This window comes from Lonchura striata, chromosome 1, assembly GCF_046129695.1.
Source record: "Lonchura striata isolate bLonStr1 chromosome 1, bLonStr1.mat, whole genome shotgun sequence".
NCBI classification, from domain to species: domain Eukaryota; kingdom Metazoa; phylum Chordata; class Aves; order Passeriformes; family Estrildidae; genus Lonchura; species Lonchura striata.
Window position 1 is genome coordinate 49,361,911 of NC_134603.1, and position 18,936 is coordinate 49,380,846.

Genomic DNA, 18,936 nt, shown 5'->3' on the forward strand with positions numbered 1-18,936 from the left:
TATCTCTTACTGAACCAGGCGGCAGATTTTTTCTAGTGAAATGGGTGTGAACACATCACTGCTATAATACCGCTTAGCTTTCAGCCAACAAGTCAAAAATACTTACAGTGGTTTTAAAACTTTAAACATTTTCGTTTCACATTTAAGGCTAAAATGTTCTGTCTTCGAAGGGGAAGTTAGTCTTAAACTAGCATGATTTAAGGATACAAATGCGAGCCAGAACCTAGCTGCATGCAGCTTTCCTAGATTTTGTGGCTGCAGGCACACTTACAAAAGACTGGAATAAATGCCACAGGTAAAACAATTAGCACCTCGGGAAGTTGCAAACAACAGAAAGATTGAAAGGCATTCGAAACTGGCTTTGGCCTTTTGTTACACTTCTCCGGATTAATCAGTTAATCAAACACCTCCACACTTGAGGTTTATCTCTTAACAGCTCAAGTCAGGTAAATCATAAGATTGCAAGCATTCAGGTGATTCAATTCCAGCTCCTCAGGAGGCAAATGACCCTACCTGGACTGATCATATTTCGTTACACTTCATGAGGAGCACAGAGGTGGAGTAGGTGTAAGAGATTCTAATATTTGCTGGTAGTAGGATGATAGCTCTTACTACACCTCTTAACTGCAACAGGAGGAGGAAAAACATAGATTTTACTGTCTTAATAGTTACCATACACAGAGAGGTGAAAGCTCCATGCAGAATCAAAATGTCAGCACCACCAAAAACTAGCATGCATTCCCATTTCTCTGCACTGCCCAAACCTCCTTTGTCTGCAAATCTTTAGGCTTGGGGTTTTAAAAGCAAGCACTGACACCTCACTTATGTTCCATAGTACAAAAAGTACTGAGGGTGAAAGAGCAGAAGCCCCCATCCAATTGATGTGATCCATTCCAAAAAAACAACAAAACTATGATGAAATTACTTGTTAGACTGTTTCTGTCTCTCACTCGCTCTTGGATGGGCCACATGCAGGTTTAGTGCCCTTGGTGCCCTAAATCATAACTGCAGGCAGGCACTCAGTCCTAAATCATCTCAATATGTATTTGCCTAGAGGAGACTAAAGCCTCAGGCTATGGCTAGGATTTTATAGAAAAGTAGCCAACACCCAGTACCTGTCACTTGAAACATCTTACACAACGTCGGCAGTGAAAAGTTTTCAGTCATCATTTGATCACTTTTTACCCAGCTGAAAAGATCAGCTCACTACTACTACTACTTGCAAGACAGACAGTAATCCCTCATTCTACAAATTTGCCCCTTTAGGCTGAGCCTCTCAAGCAGGCACTGCATCTTTTCAATGCACAGAAATACTCAGTAAATTGAACACTAACAGTTTACTTACATGTTCAATTGAAGAAGCTGTCCCATAAGGCTGTAAATTTGACTGGTCACTCAGAATCTCTTTAACATGTCCATAATACTGCAAGAATATTCTGTTTGCACTTACAATCACAGAATGATTTGGGTTGAAATGAACTTCGGATATCATCTAGTTTCAACCCCCCCTGCCATGCACAGGAACAACTTTCACTAAGACAGATTGCTCAATGCCTCATTTAGCCTAGTTTTGAATGCTTCCAGGGATGGGGCATCCATAGCTTCTCTGGGCAACCTGTTCCATGTCACACCACAGGCACAGTGAAGGGCTTCTTCCTAATACCTAATCTAAAGTTTCTCTTTTTTTCGGTTGAAAGCCAGTCCCCCTTGTCCTATCACTACAAGCCCTTGTAAAAAGTCAATCTCCAATTCTACAGTTGCATTAATTTTAAATTGTGTAACTCTGAAGATTACTAGAACAGTAACAGCAACAAAAACAATCAAGTGGATGCAAAACCTATAGACGTACAAATCAGACAGCTTTGGAAACAAAGCTCTCAGAATATATTCAGAGCAGGTACAGCACAGACAGCAGTGGCAGCTTTTCAAAATTCAGTACACAGTGTTTAACAGTAGCTTGTCATAAAATTCTACTGGCTTCTAATTAGTCTGTATCCTTTTCAATCTTTGCTGAACATGAAGTTATATGTCTGAACAGTTTTTTCTGTACTATTATACCTCATAAATAACACTTATATTCATATTCTGCTAAAAAGGTATAGAAATTCTGCAGTGCCAGAAGGCACTCTTATTTCCTACATAAACCTTTTATCCTAATGACAGGAAAAGATGACTGTGTGTCTTTAGCAAAAGCTTGCTATTTCCCTAAATATTACAATGTTCTTCCTTAGGTCACAGGCATAACAAATACTCCAAGTTAGATTTTTCCTCTAAACTACTAATGTAATTTATTCTTCTACCAGGTAGTATTTTGTGCATATTTTATTCACTACCATTGCATTTTTTGTCCTTCTGGAAGTCAAATTTAACCTTGTTTCATAAGGACAGAAATAACTTCAGAGACAATGTTCCTGAAACACAACTCTCAAAAAACAAAACAAACTTCAAATGTAGACTCAGCCATGCAAATATTTGGCTAGCCATAATGTTATTTCCTTTACAGTAGACTACACAAAACAGAATATAAGTGCCCAATATAGCTATTATTATTTTTAAATAGTTATTTCATTCAAAATTAATATTCTACTCTTAAAAAAAAAAAAAACCAGCTGCCAAGTGCAGATAACCCTTAGGCTTTGTTTTTGTTGCTTTATACAGTGATTTTTATACAGTTCGATATAGTTTGCTGACGCACAGCCCTAAGTGGAGATTGTCCAACTAAATACTAGACTGTCTAAGACAGTTAAGCAAGGTCACTCTTGTTTTGGGTATCTTGCAGTAAACCTCCTGCCTTGTCCTCCTTCAGTATGCACTACCATCAGTGGTAAAAGCAAGTTAGGAATCCCACAATTAAAACAAACAAAAAAAAAAACCTTAAAACCATTTTTTCGCTTGGTCAGCCATACCTGATTTACCTGCTTAACTTCTTACAGATAAGCAAAACCCGATTGCATAAATTGCACCCAAAGTGTCGAATTTCAGGAGAGATCTGTTTCCTCTCAAGCCCCAAGTTCTTGAGCTAAGCTGAGATTGTCAATTGTGCCATTTGTCATGCTGATCTTGTTATAGTCACTCGAGTATTACAAAAGAAAATAGAGCCAGAGCACCCCCTCTTAGACAAGAGGACAAAGCAGTTATGAGATGTGATAGACAAATAATAATTTCTCCATCACTGAAAGAAATACATGAGGTCTGATCCCGTACTTTAAAGTTAAAACCTGAAAAGGAACTCTTAACTGGAAGCAACTGGAAGCCTACAATTCACTATTTTTAAAAATATTTCATTTTACACAGGGGTTTGTCTTCAAGCTGTGGAAACAAAACTACATTTACATTAATGCAAGTTTCACAAACCACTCCCCAGAGGAAGCTACACAGATTTTAGTCTCAGAGTGGAAATGATTATACCACTTAAGAAGTTTCTGCACTGTCTTATAACTAACATCACTGAATATACTTAAGTTGTCTCTACAGTAAGAATAATATTCTCTTTCCATATGCTTATGCACTAAACACAGACATAAGGGAGGACCATGTGCGGATGAGGGAGCAAAGGGCTGGCACAGGGAATAGCTGAAGGAGGCCCCAGAGAGAGACAGCCCAGAGAGCAGCCATTGCTCCTCTTTGGCAGTAAATGTCTGAAAACCCCAGCGGCAAGCACAGATCACTCCAGCAGCTGATCCTCATCAGGAATCCTAAATACTTACCCTTACCTTTAATCCATCCTAGAATCCTTACTGAGAACCAAAAGCTTGTAAACATGATGCTGTAGCAGTCAGGAATCAGTATGATTTTACATAAAGAATTCCTGAGGTTTTTGCACTTGTTTGATCTTTGATAACCACAAGAATGCACACAGAAAACAAGTGAAAAGCATGTTCAGGTTGGTCAGTCTATTATGCAGAAATTCTGAAATCTTAGAATTGTCTTCATGACTTAGATTTACCCTTTCTGCCCTTGCACAAAGGTAGTAAAGTGAGCTTTAATTGAGAGAGCACAGCTGGTTGACATAATTTATTCAGATTTCAGAAAGGTCTTTGACAGGGTTCCAAGCTACTGGAGAAACTAAAATACTGCTAGGGAAAAAAGGCAAACAAGTATAATGGATGAATATCTGGTTGGAGTAAGTGAATCAAAACTGTATTGAAGTTTGATTTTTTTTTATTGTGACAGAAGGTTGACAGCAAGGTACTTTGCATCTTCTGATGTTCAGTGCTTTTTAACAGAATAACTCTGACCAGTGAGAGAGAGACAGAGGCAGGCAAAAATCAGTGATGGAGACTGCAGATATCAAAAATGTATTTGGAGATTTGTGAATAAGTTCAGTGTGACTTCTGTTACATGAATGAACACTGCAATGACAAAAGATTCAGCACTGATATGAATATGAAATCATGCAGAAGAGAAACTTTACTCAAGCTGTATAACCTCCAAAGCTGGTAGAGCCCCATGCTCAGTATGTAGCAGCAGCCAAAGATAAAGCCTAACATGGTGGATTCCATACAAAAATAGATCAGGGATTAAGTAATATCAAATAAATATATATTCTAAACAGAGGCATAACCTTGTTTGAAATACAGCAAGCAGCATAAGTCACCTTTACTGAAAAACCAAACACTGTAGGATTGAATACACCTGGGAGAAAAACAGGCAATGAGAGAAGTTTGGAGTAATTCTCATGCAAAAAGAGTAAGAATTTTTCTGTCATGTAGAAAGATACAAAATAATGAATGGTACCAAAACAGGAATTTGTGTTTTTTTTTTTTTCCTCAAAGCACAAGAGGATATTAAATGAAATAAGAAAAAAAAATTGAAAGCAATGCATTTTTGTATCATTCACAACTCAACACTCAAGTGCCATTACAAAATTTTAGTGCTATGAAGATATTAAACTTTTGTACCAGTGTAAAGACTATACAGCTAGGTCAGTAATAAACTCTTGAAGTTCTATTAAACTTTTCCTCCAGTGCTTGTATTGAACCATTAAATATTTGGATGGGACATTTTTGGGGAAATATTACCTCACATCTGCCTTGTGTAGCCTCTTTGATACACTGAAACTACTCAATGTCACGGGTAGAAAAGGTGAAGGTTAGCTGTGACCTACAATAGTGATTCCTGTTTTTCTATGGATAGATTTATTCACCTGTTGCATTGCTTTACTCTTAGTGCCATAGGCATGATCTGCTTAACTTTGTGCTACTTAATTCTGTTCTGACTACAAGTCAATAAACTTTATCACAAATATTCCAATGGCATCTAAGTGTCAATGGATTTATTTTCATAACAACCTTGTGGTGGGAGGGGGTAAAATGCTATCCAGTTAATAAATGGGAAACTGGAATAAAAAGATCCAAGACAACAAATGTCCACAAGCCTGATTTGCCTAGGTCCTCATTTCCCAGAGTACTTGCTTTAATAGTTTCTGTGCCCAAAACATTGCCTTGGAGACCTCAGCAGTTAGGCAAATATAGTCCCAGCACCTCAAAGCAAAGCACTTGCAAAGTAAGAAACGTACAATGAGTCGTGCAAGGTATTGCGTGTGGCAATGTGACAGGACAGAAACGTGCACACCACCACTGAAAACTGATAAACATATGACGCTGGACAATCATGGAGTAATTAAAAATCTAGCCCCTCCAGTTTAATTTCTCTCCCTTTTTATAATCCAGTTTTACAAACACAACATGTCTGTGCAGATGAGTCCAGACAGAGCTGAACTTGCTCAGACTAAACCAAGCTGTTCCAGCCTGTTGGCACAGATGTATCTTGATGCACGTGTACACCACTACCTACCCAAGGAGCTGCACAGATGCCAAAGCTGCTCAGCATGAAGCAGTTTGAACTGCTTGTGAGATACAACTAACAGTGCTGATGCAGCTCTAGCTGATTAAGTAACTCTAAAAACACAGCCTCACGAACACCTGAAGGAAAAATAAAAACGGCAGATAGTTACACATTGCCTTCCATACCTTCTGCTTGCAAGCAGCAGCTAATACTAATACACACGATCATCTTACAGAACACCAGGTTATTTGCTACAAGACTAAGTTGATCAGTCCATTAGATTTGAGTTAATGCAAATTACCTGCCCTCCTTCTAGACACAGCCTTGTTTCAGGTGTGTTCAAGTTTTACCGGGCAGAGAGAGCCGTGGGGGTTTTCTTCCACTGCACTACTTGTTTGCAAACTTTAACCCACTACCACCTGGTACACGTCTTTAAGTAGGAAAGGCAGCCAAAATGTGTGGACAAACCTGAGATACTGCACCAGGCAACAACTGCAAAGTGAACTTTCACACAAACACACTTTCAATCTTTCCCATTGGTCCCAGCTATGGGTATAGCCCTCCATACTCCCATCCTTGGAGGAACTTGTTTTAAAACAATGCCTTTCCATGTGTTTAAAACCACAGGAGCTAGGAATGAACACCCACTGGTCCATGGCCTTCTCCTACAAGCTAAAAAGCTGCCACACAAAGTCGAAATTTATCTTTTCCTAGAAAGGCTGTTTCTAAAGCTTTTGAAAAGGAAAAAAAAAGTAACTTGAGTTCAGTGTGAAAATAAAACGTTTTTCTCCGTATAAAAATGACCTTGTCAAAGAAGAAAAACAAAACAAAATAAACCAATTTAAACAAATCTCTAAGAAAAAAAAAAAAAAAAAAAAAAAAGGAAAAAAATGAGGAAAGAGCTAGTTTCAAAGATTCCACAGATTTGCCTGCGGTCCCAAGGACAATGAACAGGCGTGAGTCGGCTCTGGCGGCACGGAGAAAGGGAAATCTCTTCGAATCCTTGACGTGTCTTTTGTTAACTTCCCATAATTGCTTTTTTGGCATGACCATTACCCGGACGCTGGGAACAAGCGGTTCGAAGAGCCAGCCCTCACAGCTGGGAAGCAGGGCTTTTCCACAACAAAAACAAAACAGTAAAAGCCAAAATAAAGCCATACGGCGGCGTGCGCGCACAACCCCCGCCCCTGAGCCACCAGTCCCTCGGGGGCACGGCTCGGGTGAGAACGCCGGCCCCGAGCGAGCCCCGTCCTGCCGGGCTGACACCGCGCGGGGCGGCAGCAACGAGGAGTCGCACCCCGGGGGCGCCGCGGCGGGAAGGAAGGGCGGGCGGAGGGCGCTCGGTCGGCGGGCAATGGGCCGGATCGCGCTGCCGCCGGCGGGACCTCGGGCCGCGCCGCACAAGTTCCCGCCTGGCGCGGCGCCGTCAGTCAGTCAGTCAGTGTGTCAGTCAGCGTGCCGTGCCTCGCTGACCTACAGCCGGACACGCCGCCCAGCACAAGGGTCACCCATGCCGGAACAAACCTCCGGCCCCGCAGAGCAGCCGACACCGAGCCCATGGCTAACTGACGTGACTCACCAGCTGCCCTCCCCCCGCACACATCCCCCGTTCGGCATACAACAGCTGTTTTATCTCCCGCTGTAATTACATCACATAAAAATAGTTACAAGGTACTTGGGGAGGGCTTGCTGCTAAAACGCTGTTGCTTCCCTTGTGCAGTGAATGCGGATTTGCGCGGACGCCCGCGCTGCCGGGGGGGTGTAGGGTGGTGGGGAGGGAATGATCCCTGCACTGCCGAAGGAATCCATGATTTCAGCAGCCGTTTCAGGCGCCTGCTGCTCGCCCCCCGCGCCTGCCCGGGCGGGAACAGCCCCGCACGTGCCGGTGCGGGAGTGACACGGACACGCTCCCGTGGAATAAGTGCACGCCGCGCCCGCACGCCCGTTCCGCGGCCAGGCGGCTTCTTTTCCTTTCCACGCCGAAACCTTCGCCCGCGACACTTTACACCGCGGCTGGGCGCTCAGCACTTTTGATTTTTTTTTTTTTCCACCTGGTTTTGTCAGGGGGCGGTGGGGGGAGGGTCGGCACTCGCTGTCAAGGCCGCCTGTGCCTGGTGAAAGCTCTCCACCTCGCCAGGGAAGCTGGAGCGAGCTGCTGGCGGGTGTCACGTTTCCCATCCCGGAGGAAAAGAAACTGTTGCTGCTGCAGAGCGTGCTCGCCCGACAGCGATGAGTCAAGCTGTGAGACTTCTCTCTTTTACTGCTGCGATCATGTGCCGCAGCAAAATCTACCGGGCTCGGGAGGAGGGGGGGAGTCGAGGGGGAGAAAAACAACCTTTACGAACTGATGTAAAAATAACCGCAGAAACGGGGCTCGCCTTCCCCGCGGGGGTGGGTGGGGGTGTGTGCGGCCAGCGCCGGCCAGGCGGGGCTCCTTCAGCACTATAGGGGATCGGGGGGAGCAGCCTCCGCCACCGGGCCGTTCGGCAGCCGGGAGGGGGGCGCCGGTCTTTGGAGGGCTCCTTTCCTTCCCCTGCCGTACGCACTCTCCTTTCTTCTCCTCTATTCACGCGAAGGAGTGGGTGGTTCGTCCGGCAGCAACAGGAGAAGGCTAGTCAAGGGCAGCTGTCAAAATCTCCCCCCCACCGCCACCCCCGCCTCTTCCTTCTCCTCCTTCCAGTTTAATGATCAAACGTCTGCTTGGAAGAAAGGCGAGGGAGCGGGAGGCACGGAGAGCTCCCCCCGCCGCTGCTGTTGTGTGTGCATGAGCGAGCGGGTACAGGCGGACACCCCCCCGCTCCGGCCGGTCCCTCCCCTCCCGTCTGACAGAGCCTCAACACCCGGGAGGGGAGGGAGGAGAGAGGAGGAGGCGGCCGCCGCCGCCGCGAGTGCCAGTGCAGCGCACGGTTACTCTCCCGTACTCACTGCGGGGAGGTGGGGGAGGGCGGGCGCTGTGTACCTTTCTCTCCCGTGCCTTTCCTCACTTTAACAGGCCGGGGCCAATCGCCAGCAGAAGGGAACAAAGGGAAGGGGGAAGGGAAGCCCACCCCGGCCGTACTAGAAAGCCCCCGGGGGAGGCAGAGTCCTGCGGCTCCCGCTGACAGCAGCACGGCCGGTGACCGGGCGCCTGGCTCCGCGGCGCTGCTTCTTCTTTTTTTCATCGACCTCCTCCTCCTCCTCGTTGAGCTTAAAGGGGGAAAACAGCGTCCGGCGAAGGGAGACAAACTTGGGTCGGTGCGTGGGGTGTCCGGCGATCGGCTCGGTCCTCGCGATCAAGATGAAAAGTAAAAAAGGTAGTTGTTACGGGGTGCCGGGACAAAGCGGGGTGCCCCGCGCCCCTAGACGGGGTGAAAAGGGGAAGGGGGGCTGTCACTAAGCCAGCCGGAGTCCCTTTGCCTTCTCGGCCTTTTGTCCCCCGTGACCCCCCCCCCCCCGCCCCCTGGCCTATATCCCCTGGAAGATTGCAGTGGATGCTCCGCTCCCAGACAAAACATGCGGGGCTGTTGTTTGGAGGCGGCCGCCTCTCTGCGCCGCTGGCTCCCTGTCAAAAACATGTCCAGCCGTTCGCCTCGTGTCCTCCGCCAACTTTTGTTCTCGCCCCCTCCATTGAGCCCCTTGCCCCTGCCCTCCGGTAAAACACTTTTGAACGTTTTTCCGCACCGAGCCCCGCCGTCCCCGCGGGGGGGACGAGGGTGCGGGATGGTTTTCCAACTTGGGGCGAGGAAAGCGGGGCCGTCCGGCAACTCTTTGTTCGCGGGGATGGCAGCGTGGGGCTTGAGGCGTGGGGGGGGGGGGAAGGGGGGGGGGGATCGGCGGCAGGGCTTCAAACCCCTCCGCGCCCTCGACCACCTTGTTTTCCTGAAAGTTGGAGCCTTTTGTTATCCCCTTTATCTCTTAAAACAGGGGGGACGAAACGCAAAGTACAAAAGTTTTGACGCGGGGTTAAAAGGAAGAAGACTTCCCCCCCCCCCCCCCCCCCCCCATAGCCATAAGGCTGTTTGAGTTTTCTTTGTGTCCACTTCCAGACAAACTTTACAGTTAGAGGATCGTTACTCATCGTACTCGTGGTGCTTTAAGTGCCCTTAAATTAGCGCTTGGCCACAAAGACGCTTTCGGATCTAGCGCTCCTGCGCTGGCTGGGAAGAAGTTCATAGCAAAGCAGTGTCTGTTCAGTTGCGATTTGCCAGCGGCGGTGTGGCTGAAGGGTGTTTTGCATTCAAAGACCATTAAATGCTCCGAAGTGGAGGGTTAGAGGGGAGCAGTGCGCATGTTCAGTACTCCAGAGTTGTGCTGTTTTTCCCTACTATGCATTCCTGCGGCTCCGTAGTAAAGCAGCCTCTCATTGTTAGTACCCTTGGAGCAATTAATGCATATGTAGTTCGTGAAATCATTGGGCTGCTGCAGACATGGTGTGTACTAATATGGTTTGTAGCCCTCGTCAGAAGTTTTTGGGTTGTTTTTGTTTTTTTTTTTTTTCGACGTGCCACTCGGCTAAGAGGAGCGCACACAAAGGGAACTGAGCCACAAAGGCGAAGTTTAAAGAGCAGGCAGGGTGTTGCTGGGGAGCGCAGCGTCCCGCGGGAGCGGAGCGGAGCTCGATCCCAGGCACAGCCAGAGCTGCGCGCCGAGCTCAGCCCCCCTGAGCCCAGGGACGGCGGCAGCGCTGGCTTTTACTTGTTTCAGGGGTCTTAGGTAGGTCGAGATTCTTCACGCTGTTGGAAGCAGTTTGTGGTTTGTTTCCCCCCACCTCTTTTATAGTTTCGCTGAATTAATTCAGCCCAGTTATTTTTAGGACATTCCTATGCTGCCTATTTGCACAGCAGTGGTGAGCTGGTTTCCTGTCTGCTGTTGCTTCCATTGTTCAGACTTCTCTCCCCGAGGGCAGCTGCTGGTTGGTGTAATACCAAACTCCCTGCACTTTCAACTGTTGTTCTTGCCACCCCCGAAATAAATGCGTGTGGAAAACGCTGACGTAGTTTCTAGGTATGCATGTGTAGGGCTTTGTGTCTAAGAGTGTGTGTGTGTGTGTGTGTAAGCTCTGCTTTGAGGATTGCAAATCCTGGGCTGAAACAATGGAAACAATGAAAGGTGACAGGCGGGAGGGAGAACTTTTGAGAGGGGCCATGGGCCTGGGGTTTGCGTGGCACAAATTAAAAGGTGAGGAGACAAAGGCAGAAACTTTTAAAAAGATGTTAGGGCTAGGGTGCCTTTGTTTTAATAAAGGTTGGGCTTGTACTTATTTGTGACCTCCTGGCATTTGAAGCTCATTCAAGAAGTTTCAAAGCGTGACTTTGTTTCAGATTTCTTGCTTGCACTCCTAGAAAAATCCCGTTTAGAGGAAAAAAAGTATAGTACAGCCAAGTGTAGTTGCTTTAGAAGTAATAGAGTGCAAGCTGTAAAGTATAAAGTACAGAGGAAAACAAATAGGCTGGTTCCTCAGTTATGAAACTCATTCAGAGGAAAGAGGTAGTGGTTTTTTTTTTTCCTTTGGAAATTCCCTGCTGTATCCTTGTAGTTTTTTGCTACTTATAATTTTAAACTAACGTATTTTTCTGGTTGATTTTTAAATTTGCATTACATTTTAGTTAGATTTTTTGGTATGTGTGTTGAGTTCAATTTTTTTGTGTGTGTGATGCTGTATTTTTTGTTGTTGGTTAGTTTTGTTGAGGTTTTTTTTGTTTGTTTTTGTAGTTTTTTTTAAAGCTAGCAGACTGGATTTAAACTTCAGGACTCTTCTATGGATAGTTTAATTTACAAATAATAACGTGATAGCAGTCACACGGAACCTACTTGGCTTGCTAATGAGCTGATTTAGAACACAGTCTCGAAAAGGCATGTGCTCAAGTTTATACATGTGAAGAATCTTACTGAACTTGGTTACAACAGGATCAGGGGCTTGGATAGGAACTGGTTCTGTTTACCAGTGCTCATAAAAAAAAAATCTTACTGAAGAAATTCAGAGAACCCTGAGGGGTGGGAAGTTCTTTAAGGTGATTTTTGTCCATCCCCTCTCTGGAGGGCAGAGATTGTTCCTTGTGGTATACTTTGTCCTCTTTTGAATAACAATTGGTTTCTGCCACTTCCTCTGTGAAGCTCTTCCTCGACACAATGGGATAGTTTTTTTTTTTGTTTTGTTTTTTTGGTTTTTTTTTGGTGTCTTTTCCCCCTCATAGCCTAAATTTTTTCATTTGCTTAACTTCCATTTCATTTGTCTCAGCCTCTCTAAATACTTTGTCCTCCCCCTCAAAAGTATTTCAGCATACCTTTTTAAGTGGCAGTGGTTTGTTTTGAAATCAGCTTTAGTCATCACTGTACTTTTACTCAAGTTTTTCAAGCTGTTAACTAACGTTTGGGTGTTGAGCCCAGACTCCAGATCCTAGCTGTAATCTTCCCTGAGCTGATTACCGGGAGGACCTGTAAAGTCTTTGGGCTGTGGCACAATGCATCGGTGCATTCAATCATGTATATGAGTTCATCTGGGAAGCCAGGAGGATAAAGTAATTTATAAAGAAGGGATGCTGATCATGTAGTCCTTAGGTCATTAACAGCATAGACTACTTTTTTAAGTGTCCATGAGGAAGTGAAGGAATGGGATTTTGTGTTGTTCTGCATACCTCGCTGCAAATGAATTTGTGCTGCTTTAATTTTAGTTCTACAAAAGCAGGTGTTTTCGTTTGGATTAAATGTATTTAGGAGGAGACATAAAATAGCCTGGCCCTAGCCTGCTTTTAATACAAAATAAATTAGTAAGTCAGCTGGGGCTACTCATCGTGTCCACAGGCCTTTATTCTGGGTGTAAATAACAGTAAGCCAATGGTCCAGTCATGGAGCGTGGCCAGGACCCTTTTCAGTTGGGCCCTGTTAAAACAGGAAACCAGCAGCGAATAGGCTGATTACTAACAAGACGGAAAAACAAAGCTGGGTTGTAATCAGCAGGAATGCTTTAATGAAAACAGAGCCTTGACAGCAACAATGTGGCTCCTGCTCTAGTAAAAAATATCAGCTGGGGTAGTGCGAGATTTCTAGCCATGACTTCCTGTTGCTGCTAGCTCTGTTCTGCGCCTGAGAGATCTGCCACGAGTTCAGAGGGCTGATCAGCTATTTAAATGAGCTCATTTAAATGAGCAGAAGTCTGTGCTACACTGGGTTTTGTGCTTAACCAAAACCTGCTTTGTGTCACTAACTTAAAGTGTCAATTAATATGACACACTAAGCCAGCAGGTCAAAGGGCTGGCTCTGCTGGTGACTCATTTCTTGCTAGGTAGGTTACGGTTAGTCAGATGACAACTTTTACTTTAGCAAAAGATCTTACTTGAAAAAGGAGAAACGTTTTTATGCTGCTGGCTTGCACATAGTATTTTATCACTTTTTTTTTTTTTTTTTTTTTAGCTAAAGGAAAGGCAGCAGTTCTAGGAGAGGTTTTGCTGTTAAAGTCAGTTTTCTGAAATTCAGAGAGGTGTTCATAGAGTCTTTTAGTTGTGTGGTAGGTCCTGGTAAGGTCACCTCAGATTGCATGGCGTGTATCTGTAGTATTTTTTGTTATGCCATGTAAATGCTGCTTGCAGACCATTAGACATCTAACTTTTTCATAGTAGTTTCTCCTTCCCTCTTGTTTCCAGCCCTTTCTGTTTGCCTCTCCCTCTTTTCCAAGGTCTTGCCTTACTGCCCATTATATTTAAAAACAAACAAAAAACCCAACCCTGTGAAGTGCTGCAACAGTTCTGGTTCCTGACAAACAAGAACAGCACACTTCAAAACATTGTCTGAATAGCATGGGCTAGTTTTAGCTAGTTTTTAAATTCAATTTAAAAGGGCTGAGCTGCTTTGCAGAGCTGTCCTGTTGTCTCTGCAGGACCTTTGTTCCCAGAAGTGTTCCTCATGGCTTCAGGAGCCCATGGTGCAAGGCATGTTCTCAGGTCAGGTTGCAAGCATGACAGCACTTTCCATGAAGCTATGACAAAGTGGTTTGCTTGGAATCATCGTAAAGCAAACGTTTGACATACTTTCTACACAAATTAAGAAACTGTTTACATAATTTGGAGTTTATCTTGTGTTGGTTATTTAAATATTGTCCTATTGTTCCTGTTCCATGACTGGATAATTTATGTAGCTAAACATCAGATGAAAAATTTGGTATGTCAGTTGGGTGTTTGTCAGTTACATAAATCAGCAATTGGGAGAATGAAAACAATACCAAGTAAGTTAGTGAAGTTACTATGCCAGGCAGATTGCGGATTGATCATCCTGTTGGGAATGCTTGTGTATCAAAATTCTGCATTTCAAATTGGACAACTTAAACTAAATTTAAGGATGTTGGAGCTATTCATAAATAGGGGAAGGAAAGAATAATTTACCATGTCAGCTTTGGCTGAAGTTTGGAAGTGTGAGGAAAGGTCCTTCTCTGTTTTTCTCCCTACCCTCCTGCCAAGTATTAAGGAAAACTTGCACATGCATACCTTCTATCTTTCTTTGTGTGGTGGTGGGGGCTTTGGTATCTGGTTGGTTTTTTTTTAAAGGGCATTACTTCCTTCTTACTTCTCACTTCCATAAGTGCCTTTACTTATGGATATAACACGTTTTTATATAGTTTAATATTTTCACAGGTTGACTTCTTGTTCTTTCAGGCTTAGTTTATTTTCTTAAACAGAACTTTTTAATTATGGGTGGTTTCCCACAGAAAATTTTAGTTTTGACATTTCGTTGGCCTTACTATTAAGGTTTTTAGTTTTGGTGTTACAAGTGAGCAAGTGTCTTCCTTTCCACCCATCACCCCCACAATCTTAAGTTCAAAAGCCAAAATGATGAAGGGCTTGCTTAACTTCTATAGCTTCTAAAGCTGCTTCTGAAAGCCAGTGTGAGTTCACTTGAAATTTGTATTAATTTGTACTATTAATGAATGTGGTATTATCTTATTTGGACTTGTATATAGTTTGTAAGATTCCTAAAATTTATGGTGAGTTTTAAGCATGATTTTCTTTGTGTTTTATGGAACTAGTGTCTCGTGTATCCTACCAAAGAAGTAGAATTGTAGCCTTCCTGACTATTGAATACTTGCTCACGAGTTTGATTCACATTCCATAGCTTCATATTACTAGTAGTGTGGTGTACATATATAAAGGGATAATCACATTGTGAAATCTGTTCCTTCCTTTTTGTTGGAGGGAGAAGGTATGCAGTTAACTTGTAAATTAGGGGCCCTTATAGCAAACATAGCACAGAACACACCTTTCCAGGGATAAAAAAATGAGATGAAAACCACAAAGTTGAAAAAAATAGTCAGGATAAAACCTGGTACATCATGTTTTTTTTGATACAGAACAGAATTATATGAGAGTCCACTTCCTGATAAACTGGTGAACTCTTAGGCACCTGGTTCTTCCCTTCTTTTGTACTTTTTTTCCCTTCATAAGTGAAACTCTCCTTAGGGGTGGTGACAAACACAATTTTTCACTTTCTTTTTTTCTTACTCCATTAATTTTTCTGAATATATGTAATTAGTCATTTATAAAATTGACAACCTATCCCTCTCAGGAGGCAAGCATCAGGATGTTAAGAAATAATTAAATAACCTATTGCTTGAGTTGGGGTGTTTTAAGTTCTTGCTTGTTGACCTTTTTCCCAGCCACTGGTTAGTTATCCTTGAAAAAAAGCGCTGGATGCATACCATAGCCAGCAAACTTGGACAATATTCTCATTAGATAAAAGCTATCTGATAACGTTCAGCACATAAAAGGTTGCCAGGGGAACAAGAAAATGAAGGTTTGCAGAGGAGAATTCCTTTAGGAATGGATCATTGGTGCTACTTTTTTGTTCAGCTGACAGAAAAGCTACAGCGTGACAAGTTAACGCTGCAGGACGAATCTCCCGTACGAGGGTCTGTGACAGTAAAGACGGTTCACGTGATATAAAATGTCTGTGCCATACGGTGCTGGAGCTGAGTAGTTAACGGATTTAGGAGGCTGATTGTGCTTGTCTTCCAATTGTAGGTGTAGTTGCAATATCAGGCAGTGAAACGGAGGATGATGACACTATGGATGTCCCACTGGATCTTTCCTCATCTGCTGGCTCAGGCAAACGGAGGAGACGTGGCAACCTGCCCAAGGAATCTGTGCAGATTCTTCGGGACTGGCTCTATGAGCACCGATACAATGCTTATCCTTCAGAGCAAGAAAAAGCGCTGTTATCCCGACAAACACACCTTTCCACACTACAGGTATTTCAAAAAGTAGTTCTCCCTTCTAAAGGAGCTGTTTTCTGTTTTAATTCACCTGTGGTCTAGTCATGTATACAAATGTTTACACTGTATGTGAGATTTCCTTTTTTATGGCTACTCTCCTGCTGATGGCACTCATAAGGAGAGATTAGAGACTGATTATGTGTTATGATGATCTTTGTTTATTTGGAATAAAATTATTTTTCTGGGAGAACTGACAGTCATGAATTGGAGCATGCATGCTAATTTTTTGCAGAATAGTGCTCCAAAAGACATGAAGTGTCTGTACAAGGTAATTTATTGTGAGAAGAAGGTATATATTTGTCAACAGAGGTTTTATGGTGATAGATGAGCAGCTTAGCATATAACTCTTCACTTCTAAAATGGCAACTTGAGGCTCATTGCAGTAGAACAGGGACATATATAATTATGTGTATGATCACTGCCATTAAAATCAGTGGAACAACCTATATGGGATAGAGCCACTCAAGGGTGTTAGTGCAGGTATGATGAGGCGTTTGTGTGTTTATTTTGGATTCTCATCCTGGCATGCCACTGGCATCTGTGAGGTCCCTTGGATGCATCATTCTCATCTTCTGTGATCATCTTTGGTCTAATAGCTTTTGCCCATTGCTGCGTCCCATATTATGGGAAGGTGGCTGCATAAGAACTTGGGTAAACCAGGGTTTGGTTTTGGGAGCTGCTAAATAGAGAGCACTCCTGTTGAATCCTGGGCTTTATTTTTCCATAAAAATTCATTAGTGCAAATTTCATAATCGGCTACAGAGTAAAATTTTCTTAATGCAACATGATAAAGATGACTTCCTTCATGTAGTAAAGAGAAAAAAGACGTTAAACTATAAACTATCCTGTATTGCCCAGGAAACTGGTTGATATTTAAACAAGGACAAACTTAAGTGAGGTAATTCATGTTATGTCTGTCGACACAGTCAGTTGAACAAGGAAAATCAGTAACTATTTGTGGGAGGAGTGGCTCTCTTCAGAGAGAAAAGGTTTTCCTGTTGTTAATTAACCTAAGCTAGGGAACAATAGCCAATAGGTTAATGTGTGTGCACAGAGTTAAAAGCTAAACCCCTAGTTTGGACTTCAGATGTCCCGGGGCTTTCTGTAACAGGAGCAGGGAGTCATAGCACTGGGACAAGGGAAGGGCCTTTGCCAGGCGTGTCAGAACTTGTCAGTAGGTCTCTATTTTGTTGTGCAGTGAAGGAAACTGCTTGGAGGGATTCATTAATCTAACCGTCCGCTCTAGTGGCACATAGTTGGGAATGAATGAAGGTAGAAATTAAGATGTCATTATATTCCCAGGTCTGCAACTGGTTTATCAATGCACGCCGCAGGCTGCTACCTGACATGCTGAGGAAGGATGGCAAAGACCCAAATCAGTTCACTATCTCGCGGCGAGGGACCAAGCTTCCCGAGGGTGGCCTGGTGGAGTCTGCCATCAGCACAAAGAACTACATTCCCCTGCTGGATGAGACTGCCTTCCTTCCCACTGCCGCACCGCTCAGCAAAACTGTGTCCTCTTCCAAGCCGGCTTCCCCGGGATCGGTCCTGGCTCGGCCGTCGGTGATTTGCCACACGACTGTGACTGCGTTGAAAGATGCCCCTTTCCACTTCTGCCAGCCGGCTGATGTAGGCCAGACCACGGACCTGCAGCAGCCCCCGGCTGGTGGCTTCACAGATAGCCCCCTGTCCTGCCATGAGGACGCATCCAAACTGGGACCTGGTGCAAACACACAAAGTGGGCTCTTTAACACTCCTCCTCCAACACCACCAGACCTTAACCAGGACTTTAGTGGATTTCAGCTTCTGGTGGATGTTGCACTCAAAAGGGCGGCAGAGATGGAGTTGCAGGCAAAACTTATGGCCTAAATCCCCTTCCTTCTCCTTCCCCGTTTTATTTTACCAGGCAGGGATCTAACAGCTGTGTGGTTATTGCCACCCACACGATATCAAAAGACTTCACTGCATTATTATTATTTTTTTTTTATTAATCTTATTTGCACAAGAGGATTGCTGAAATGAAGCTTCCTGTCACTGAGATGGTCTTCAGTGGAATATGGTCATTCCAAGAATTATGAACTTAAAGCTACTGTAGAAAGAAAGAATTGTGTGTTTTGTTGGGATTTTTTTTAATGTTTTCTTTGTAGATTTTTGATAATGTGAGATGTTTCCCAAAACCATGTGATTTGTTTTGTTTCTTTCAGACTGTGCAATATCTAGTAATGATATAGAGTCTTCTTATCATTCCCATGTGGAACGGAATATACCAACACGCTGTCTAAATTTTCAATTTTTTTAACAATACAAACTTTGGATGATCATGCTTTTTTCCCATGATATAATAAAATATTTTCTTTAAAAGTGATGCATACAGAGTATTTTGTTGAATACAAGCTTTGCAGAAAACATGAATTGCCCTTGAAACAAATGGAAGTGAGAAATATTTTTGAGCTCATACTGACTTTGTTTGGTTCAGGGAGCCATGAACCAAACTAGCAGTTGTTGTTAACGAGATGTTTAAAAGAATGCTGAAAAGTGGGTCAGAAGTACCTGATTGTGTTCTGCTATGTTGAAATTTTTTAAGGGGCCAAAGGGAGCTATGTGGGCAATTCAGCCTAACTTTCAAAGGGAAACCTTGGGCCCCTCTAAGAGTTCCAGCTCTTGGCTCCTTGAAACATTTTAGGGCTGGGAAATGTTATGGCCCATGGGGACGATCTGAAGATAGATGGAAGAGGCCAGAAGAGGAGCTGGGACAAGTGTTCTTTGCAGATCTTTGTGATGCAGCTCCTAGACATGACTGGTGACAGATTTTGATAGGGGAGGGCAAGGGCCTCTAGCCTTACTTGGACTAGCAATGACAAGATTTTTACTCAGTAATTCTAGTAGACTGAAATAAAGTACGCTGTATTGCA

The 18,936-nt window shown here is 43.8% G+C and overlaps 1 protein-coding gene across 2 annotated transcripts; it reads left to right on the top strand.

Moving 5' to 3' along the window:
* The first annotated feature begins 8,545 nt into the window (after positions 1-8,545).
* On the top strand, positions 8,546-18,393 carry TGIF1 (TGFB induced factor homeobox 1). 2 transcript variants are annotated; one of them, XM_021525238.3, is made up of 3 exons: positions 8,546-9,080; positions 15,774-16,000; positions 17,327-18,393. In XM_021525238.3, exons 1-3 carry the CDS (start codon positions 9,065-9,067, stop codon positions 17,891-17,893), a joined length of 810 nt encoding a protein of 269 aa, XP_021380913.1. In that variant the 5' UTR covers positions 8,546-9,064; the 3' UTR covers positions 17,894-18,393. The 2 variants fall into 2 exon arrangements, with proteins under 2 accessions (XP_021380913.1, XP_021380914.1); XM_021525239.2 differs by lacking the exon at positions 8,546-9,080 and adding an exon at positions 10,442-10,479.
* The last annotated feature ends 543 nt before the right edge of the window (positions 18,394-18,936 follow it).

Excerpts from the sequence above, each read along its gene's own strand:
- TGIF1 (XM_021525238.3), top strand. Across the intron at positions 16,001-17,326 it reads CACACCTTTCCACACTACAG|GTCTGCAACTGGTTTATCAA; the intron begins GTATTTCAAAAA and ends TTATATTCCCAG.